The 8,151-nt window shown below is 43.1% G+C and overlaps 2 protein-coding genes across 3 annotated transcripts; one reads left to right on the top strand and one right to left on the bottom strand.

The window, feature by feature from the left end:
- Positions 1–496: 496 nt before the first annotated feature.
- Positions 497–1,800, bottom strand: LOC135666549 (cell number regulator 2-like). Its single transcript, XM_065178143.1, has 4 exons — positions 1,467–1,800; positions 1,315–1,386; positions 992–1,204; positions 497–880 (listed from the first exon to the last, which is right to left on the bottom strand). The coding sequence occupies exons 1-4, from the start codon at positions 1,657–1,659 to the stop codon at positions 807–809; spliced, it is 552 nt and encodes a 183-aa protein (XP_065034215.1). The 5' UTR covers positions 1,660–1,800; the 3' UTR covers positions 497–806.
- A 2,630-nt stretch (positions 1,801–4,430) lies between these two features.
- On the top strand, positions 4,431–7,983 carry LOC135666547 (formin-like protein 11). 2 transcript variants are annotated; one of them, XM_065178141.1, is made up of 5 exons: positions 4,431–5,379; positions 5,476–6,452; positions 6,536–6,726; positions 6,820–7,055; positions 7,126–7,983. In XM_065178141.1, exons 1-5 carry the CDS (start codon positions 4,750–4,752, stop codon positions 7,849–7,851), a joined length of 2,760 nt encoding a protein of 919 aa, XP_065034213.1. In that variant the 5' UTR covers positions 4,431–4,749; the 3' UTR covers positions 7,852–7,983. The 2 variants fall into 2 exon arrangements, with proteins under 2 accessions (XP_065034213.1, XP_065034211.1); XM_065178139.1 differs by having other exon boundaries at positions 4,432–6,452; positions 7,126–7,982.
- Positions 7,984–8,151: the final 168 nt, after the last annotated feature.

Here is an 8,151-nt window from a genome sequence, read left to right as displayed (position 1 = left end):
TAAAAAATACTATAAACAAACCAAATAAAAATATTATAACAGTTTAATACTGATGAAAAATGGATGAAAAATTTTAACGAAAAAAAAAATTTTAAGGGGCATTTTGGATATTTATCAAATTAAGGGTATTATTTGGGAAAAAGCAGAGTATCGATTGGAAAATATCCAAATATATATTTTTTTAAAATATCACTCAAAAGATATTACATTATATATATATATATATATATATAACAATAATAGTATACATATTACAATATTAAAAAAAATATTTATGAGTCTATGATCAATATCCACATTAGTTATGATTAAATAATATTCCATGTGATGACTTTGATAGAAACATATAAGTTTGTATTTATATATATAATAGATAACTCCATGACGTGGGTGATAGGAATAGATAATTAGTGCCGCCTTTTAATATAATTAATGATAGCGGGAGAAGAAACATATCAAGATGATGCAGAGATAATAATTGAGTGCAGCCTGTGTGTGAACGAATTGGGGCCCAAACATCATGTCCATGTATCTGAAGTGAGGCTACAATCACAAAGGACGATAAGGTTTGGCCAATCACAGTGAAAGTCCACTTTTCCAAACAATGCTCAATTGTAGACTCGTAGTAAACGACTTTGGATCATCATCCAATTCATGCCCACCGCAGACATTGATTTTATTCTTCTCTTATAGGTCGTATTATCTGCATATGACGTTTAGTAATAAACAACGAAATCCATACCTCGCATTTTATCAAACATCTTGCAGTCCCTAATTATGGCAGCACTGGACTTTGAGTTGAGATCTCAACGGCTCATGCCTTGGACCGGTGGCGGAATGGTTGCGGGTTGCCCCTGCCTCTCCATGTTTGCATGCCAACCTGCACGAAAGGAAAGATCGCCGTTGCTTCAGTCTCCCTCTCTCCCAAAAGGAAGAACACACGAAGAGTCAGCACACAGAGAGAGAGAGAGAGAGAGAGAGAGAGAGAGACCTATGCTCATGTCGTAGCCACGGCGATTGAGCTCTCGGTACATCTGGCAGAGGGAGCAGGTCTCGCAGCAGCAGTGGACGAGGCAGTCGGCGCAGGGCTCCTCCCTCAGCCCGAGCTGCGCCCGCAGTTTGGAGCGGTAGAAGCAGGAGTACAAGCACTGGCAGCACGTCACATACATTATAAGCGCGTACAGCGCCCCACTCGTCCCGCATGCTTCACAGATACCGATCAAAGGCTTCGCCGTTCAATCCTCCATGCAGTAAAAAGCCAGACAACAAAAAAGAACGGAGGATCCAATGACTCCAAGAAGAAACAGTACTCACAGGTGGCTCCTTTGTCGACGATCTCCGCGATTTGACCGAACGTGATACAAGGGCAGAAGCAAGTGATGCAGCCTGCAGTAAGGAATCGGATGCTTAACAACAGCAATTGGACCAAGGAATTACCGAGTAAAAGTGGAGGAGGGCTCGATTACAGTTGCTGCCATCGTCGCAGCACTTGCAGAGGCCGGTGGACCAAGCGCCGCCCGCCGGAGTTTGGATCTGGAAAGTACCGGGGGCGGTCGGCACCGGCACGCCCATCGTCGGCTGCGGCGGAGGGTAGTAGGGGTCGGTCGTCGGCGGCGGCGGTGGAGGGTAGTAGGGTTGTGGTTGTTTGGATGGATACATGGTGGAAGAGCAGTTGATCAAGTGGGAGATGGGGGAAGAGGGCTTGGAGATGATCTTGATATCATATCCATCAGCCACTGTTATAGGTGAGCGAGGAGTTCAGGCATTACGGCATGTGGTTGTACCTACTCGACCACGGCTTCGCTGGTTGCTCTAAAAGGTGGGTCAACAACGGATCTGTCTTTGTCGAAAGAGACACCGCCATTATTAGTGTGGCCAATGGAAGACGCCAACCCATTGGGACGAAGACGAAGCGCACAGTGTGACCGACATTATTTGCAAGCTAAATCAGCCATATATTTTCTTCGCGCAAAGATCTTTATATTTGATTGGTTCGGCATGATCAGAAATTTCCTGAAGTGATATATAATTTCTAATGATAAATATTCTTTTGAAGAAACTTAAATTTAAGTAGATTTAAATAAAGGACATATGGATTCTCAAAAAGAATTAAGCTATGATGGTTGCCATGAATCATCTAAATCTAATCAATGAATAGAATGTAAGATCCTACCTAATCGTCTCATCTATCTTGTTAAGGAGAAGTTTGATTTTAAATTCTAATTAGAAGTATATTATGTTCATATGTTCTGAATGATCCATTTCTCATGATTATGTGTTGATTAACACATTGATGCGGTTGATAAGCCCTCGTAGTACAAGCATAATGATGCAATTATTTGAGATGCACTTGAGCTAATAGTCCATGGATTAGGAGGCCTATATATCAAAAGGAATAAAAACTCTCTCTCTCTTTCTTTTTTATATTCTTATATTATCATATGAGAGGGACACGAGTGATAGAAGATAATTTCCCCAACTTGATAGAAGATAAGATTTCCCCCAGGAAATATCTCTATTTTGTTTATTTTATTGAGGAAAATCCTTCAAGCTAAAGTATTTTCATTTCTTCAATAAAGCTTCTTATATTCTATTGTTCTTATCTTCTATTATTTCTACGAGAACGTTAAGAAAAATTCTATCAATCTTAATAAGTTCATGAGTTTAGTTTTAGATCATCATCAAGAAACAAAAGAAGGTCTCCGTATTCAAAGTTACCTCAAACGTAGAAACGATCCAAGGAATTAGATTGATCTCTTAACTTATTGAATATAAACTACAGATTAAAATACTTAATCCCAAGTTAATTATAATACATCAATCAACTCTTATAAGTTAATTTTGAATATTTATTCACTTTTTGTATGAAATAATTTAAGATATTATAAATTCACAATATCTAACAAGTATTAATGTAGTTTAGGATGAAAGACTCGTTGAGATAACTAAATTATTAGTTTATTAAATCTAAATCGATGAACTAAGATCCTTAAGTCGAGGTTAATGACATCATACTCATGAATCCTTATCATTCAACTCAAGTCTTTATCCACTTCTAATTCAAAAATAAATCAGGATATTACACTATGGTGCTTGATGTATTTCTTTGTCACGACATCTTTCTTCGTTTCCATACACATTCATAGCTCAGATTTAAAACTTTTTTTCCCATCAAAAATATATTTAGTTTAATTTGTTTATATTAAAGGATAATGTATTCGTTTCATCTTTTTCTTTCCGTGTTTGACTATGAATAGCAGTCAATCCAATTTAAGGTAGAACTATCACACTGTACAACATTGGTGTATTTCACCTAAGAGATGCCTTCCTTCAAAGTTATATATAAATTTATATTATATTATATTATATATATATATATATATATATATATATATATATATATATATATATATATATATATATATATATATATATATATATATATATATATGTGTGTGTGTGTGTGTGTGTTCTGCTGCGCAATCATCGTACATGAATGAACATTTTGGGAGTAAAGGAACCAAATAATGGCTTTACCATATTGCAGCTGCTCTTCAGGTAAGCTAAGAACAGGTGAAGGAGGAGAACCAGCCAACCCGCACTCCCCTTGTTTAGACTAGAATTCAATTGTGCTTAGCATGGCTCAGAATAGATGAGTCAATGCGAGACATCAGAGAAGGAACCATTTCTACTTTAGATTTATGGTTTTCCGGACATGGAATGAATTCTCTAGCCAAGAATTGCATGTCCTCTGAGCAATTTCACAGAGGCAATTCAAGGAATGTGCAGGCATAAGTTGGGCTAACGAAGAAACAATATTTCTCCGAGGGACAGACTTAGGTTTGGACGAATGTAAATGAGAAAAGCTGGTCATCTTGTGACAAGACATTAACTATGTAGCTGATGTTAGTAGGTGAGATCAGTAGTGCCTTCAACTAATGAACGTAGGCCAATACTTAATTTTAAGAGCCCCATCAATCACGGAAGTGTACGACCAAAAGATGTGGCAATGCAAATTGCGTTAGTCAAAAGACCAATGCCTCCTAATCTTTTACTACTACTACGTGGTATTTGACTCTCTCCATGCACTAAAAGGAGTGGGCGTCGAAGGAAACATTTGAAGTCTCCCAACTCTATTTATTACTCTTGAGAAGCAAGCAAAAGTTCCAACCAAAAATGGTGGTCCACTGATGCACCTCCCCCATACACAACATTCCATGAGTTCCTCCTGGTCCCGAGAGGCGTAGCTCATTGCTAAAACCCATTTGGCTCAAATCCCATGCTATCATTCAGAAAAGTTCAGGTTGCAGAGAGAGGATTGCTGGTTATGCGAGTATGATGGGACAATAGATCAGAAGATCCAAACGCAAAAAGGGTGGCCGCAGAGGACAGGGTAAATACTTGGATCCAAAGGCAGTGATATCCCACCTAACGCAGCAGCAGAGGGAGACAAAAAGGACCCGAGGGAAGGGAGGGGAGGAGGAGGAGGAGGAGGAGAAGGAAGGGTATGGTAAAGGATAGCTCATGAGGCAAAATAAGCAAAGGGCCATTACTGCAGACAACTGCCGTGCTCAGGGATTCCTTGGAGTAGCATTAAAGCCTTTTGCAATGGATCCACCTCGCCACCCAACTTCAATGATCGAGAAACAAGGCTTCTCGTCTCCTTTATGAGCTTTTGCTAACTCCTCCCACCCCCCCTCCCCCTTCTGCTGTTCTTCCCTGCCGTGGTGAAAAGTTGAGCCAAAGAACATGGTCTCAGCTTCCAGGTTCCTTCGCATGCTCTTTTTGGTCGCTGTCTCCACCTTCCTCTTCTTGAACTCCCGGTTCATGGACGCATCTTGGGCTCTGCATGAGAGCAGGACCATTCTGCAGTTTGAGAGCGAAGGGAGGGAGGTCCGAGTCGAAGCGATGTCAGGAGAAGACAATGCCGGTGGAGATTTGGGGACTCGGCTGATCACAAGGGTCAGGTTTCTCCTCGGAATGAAGATCCCCAAGCACAGAAGAGCAGGGCACGCCAGAGCTGCCTACTCCCCAGCTCCTGCCCCTGCCATTGGAGCCGAAACCCCTGCTCCTGTTCCCCTGTTCAAAACCCACGTCCTTCCTGCCTCGCCATTGCACCGTCGGCCTCACATTGCACCAGTTCAGATCCTGGAGTACGGGAGTGGAAGCGAAGCCAAAGAAAGGCACCGGAGAAGGATACTCATCGTCGTTGTTGTGGCATGTGCCGGCGCAACACTGGTCGTTCTTGGTGTTGCGGTCACTCTAGCCTGCAAGAGGGCCCAGAGACGGACATCCAAGAAGAGGCCGGAAAGGCTGATGCTACTCCCTAGCAGAATACCGAAGCTTCAAGCGTCCGCAGCTGCTGCTCCCTCCAACAAGGTGAGCTTCGATCCCTGCTCGGACCAGTTCTATCTGAATTCTTTAACCAAGTACCTGGAGAGTGATTTGAGTCTCCATCAAACACCTCAACTCAAGAGCGTGGCCTCGGTTGAAAGCATGACTAATTTAGAACACATGAAGAGTTGTGAGTCGGACAATGTCAGTTGTTTGGACGAGGAAAATCTTCCGGCGGAGACCGCGTGTCGTTCCGGCAACGGTGACGATGACGATGACGACGACTCCGACTCCTTCCATTCAGTAAGTTCTCATCCTTTGAATCAATCAGTGAGTTCGTCAGAGGAAAACTTCAGTCGCCGTTCAGAGATTTGTTCTCCAATCAGTTCCTACAGATCTACCTCATCGAGCCACAACAATGTATCATCTTCATATGGCACTACCTCAGCAATCCCTGCAAGAAATTTTGTGATTCCTCAGAAGGTAACAGCTCCCACGGACTCCTTCCTCTGTTCTTCTTCAAGAAGATTTGGAGGAAGCGATTCTCGACCTCGAGCTGCGCCTCGCATTGAGGATAGAAGTTCTCTTAGCCGCAGTGAACCTTCAACACTTGGCTTCGTCCACAGCATTGAATCTCATGATCTCGAAAGCACTGAACTCTGTTCAAAGCTAGAAATGGCGTCGGTTGAGTCGTCGCCTTCCGATGAATTGAAAAGCTCACCTGCTCCCTCGAAGGCAGACTTGCTTTCTACAGCAGAATCTGCAGCAAAAGAACCCATGACATGCCCACATCAGAGCAAATCAGTTTCCCCTGATGGTAATGGTAATGGTAAAGCGGGGTTCTCCCCTCCGATGCCATTGGTTAGTAATGGACGCATTCCAAAGCCACCAGGCCCGCCACCACTACCTCCACCACCACCCATCAGGCCACCACCATTTCCAAAAGGGTGCAGTTCTGGCCATGCCCCTCCTCCACCACCGTGCCCGGCTCAGCTAAGCACGCCGGTCGGCAAAGATGGTACTCCACTGCCCAAGTTGAAACCCCTGCACTGGGACAAAGTGAGAGCCGCCCCCGACCGTTCCATGGTATGGGACAAGATAAGATCAAGCTCATTCGAGTAAGCGACATATCCTCATCTTCTTCCGTTCCTTGGTCGGACGAGATCGGTGCTTACTCAACCTTTTATTTGAATCCTTACAGGTTCGATGAGAAGATGATCGAATCACTTTTCGGGTACAATTTGCGAAGTTCATCCAGGACGGAAGAGGGAAAGAGCAAGACGCCATCTCCCGGCAAGCATGTCATGGAGCACAAGAGACTGCAGAACATCACCATACTGATGAAGGCCTTAAATGCGAATGCCGAGCAAGTTCGCAATGCTCTGATGCTAGGTAGATCCAGAAACGAATACTCCGTAGTCGCATTCGCTCATCCTTTGGCATGATTCTTTTAATTTCAAGACACTGTTGGTTGGGTTTCGTCAGGTGAAGGATTGACCGTGCAACAACTGGAGGCACTGGTGAAGATGGCGCCAACGAAGGAAGAAGAAGAAAAGCTTTCCAACGTCGAAGGCAAGGGCGACGAACTAGATCCAGCGGAGAAGTTCCTCAAGGCGGTACTCCAAGTATCCTTTGCGTTCCAGAGGAGTGAAGTCATGTTGTACAGGGAAACATTCGAAGACGAAGTTGCACATCTAAGAAATTCTTTTGCTATGATCGAGGTGAAGACTCGAATTCAGATTATTATTGATCAGTGACTTGGGGTGCTAATCGATCTTAATTTGCTTCCAGGAAGCTTGCAAGGAACTCAGATCCAGCAGGCTTTTCTTCAGACTGCTGGAAGCCGTGCTCAAAACTGGAAACCGGATGAACGTTGGAACCATCAGAGGAGGTGCAAGAGCCTTCAAGCTCGATGCTCTCTTAAAACTGGCTGATGTGAAAGGAACTGATGGAAAGACTACCTTACTGCATTTTGTCGTTCAAGAGATAGTTCGACTGGAAGGTGTAAACGCAATGGAGACCGAAACAGAGAAGCACAAGTCGAAGACGGCGGAGGAAAAAGAAGAGGATCACAGGGCAACAGGTCTGAAACTTGTCTCGGGATTGATCACCGAGCTCGGCAACGTCAAGAAGACTGCAAGCATGGACTTGGATGTCCTGATCAGCTCCGTCTCAAATCTCTCGAGTGGACTGTCTCAGTCGAAACAGTTAGTAGAACAAGACATGACGGTTGACGACAAGAGCAAGAGATTCGTGCATCGCATGAGATCCTTCCTGAATGAAGCCGAAAAGATAGTGAAAGAGCTGAAAGATGACGAAAACCAAGTGTTGCTTCAGGTCAGGAACATCGCGGAGTACTATCATGGAGATGTAAGCAAGGATGAAGCGAACCCACTTCGGATCTTCGTGATCGTGGGGGACTTCCTGTGCATGTTGGATCGAGTATGTAAAGAGGTGGGCAACTCGAAGACTCATCAGGGTCCGATTTCGTTGTTGCTTTTGGATAGACGCGGATAAGTTTCTTCCTCCTCATTCCCTTATATGATATTTCTTCCAATTGTAGAGCCATCACTTAATTTTTCTTTCTCTTTTGTGTGAAGAAGCCATGATGAGAAGATAACCCTCGGCATGATATTGCTTTGGAACGTGTTGATAAAAATATGTTACATTGGTTATGCGAATTAATTTGTGAATTGTATTACCTCAAACAATCCAAGAACATAAATGAATTGATCCAATATTTCTTTTATAAGACTTAATACTATCAATTTATTATTTTTGAATAGACTCACTGTATTTTTAGTACTTCCAAACTTA

Source organism: Musa acuminata, unplaced genomic scaffold (assembly GCF_036884655.1).
Source record: "Musa acuminata AAA Group cultivar baxijiao unplaced genomic scaffold, Cavendish_Baxijiao_AAA HiC_scaffold_1108, whole genome shotgun sequence".
Lineage (NCBI taxonomy): Eukaryota > Viridiplantae > Streptophyta > Magnoliopsida > Zingiberales > Musaceae > Musa > Musa acuminata.
This window is presented reverse-complemented; position numbering and strand designations above follow the sequence as displayed.

Excerpts from the sequence above, each read along its gene's own strand:
- LOC135666549 (XM_065178143.1), bottom strand. The coding sequence starts at position 1,659 with ATGTATCCATCCAAACAACCACAACCCTACTACCCTCCACCGCCGCCG. Across the intron at positions 1,387-1,466 it reads CTGCGACGATGGCAGCAACT|GCTGCATCACTTGCTTCTGC; the intron begins GTAATCGAGCCC and ends TCCTTACTGCAG. Across the intron at positions 881-991 it reads TGGCTACGACATGAGCATAG|GTTGGCATGCAAACATGGAG; the intron begins GTCTCTCTCTCT and ends CCTTTCGTGCAG.
- LOC135666547 (XM_065178139.1), top strand. The coding sequence starts at position 4,750 with ATGGTCTCAGCTTCCAGGTTCCTTCGCATGCTCTTTTTGGTCGCTGTC. Across the intron at positions 6,727-6,819 it reads TCGCAATGCTCTGATGCTAG|GTGAAGGATTGACCGTGCAA; the intron begins GTAGATCCAGAA and ends GGGTTTCGTCAG. Across the intron at positions 7,056-7,125 it reads ATTCTTTTGCTATGATCGAG|GAAGCTTGCAAGGAACTCAG; the intron begins GTGAAGACTCGA and ends ATTTGCTTCCAG.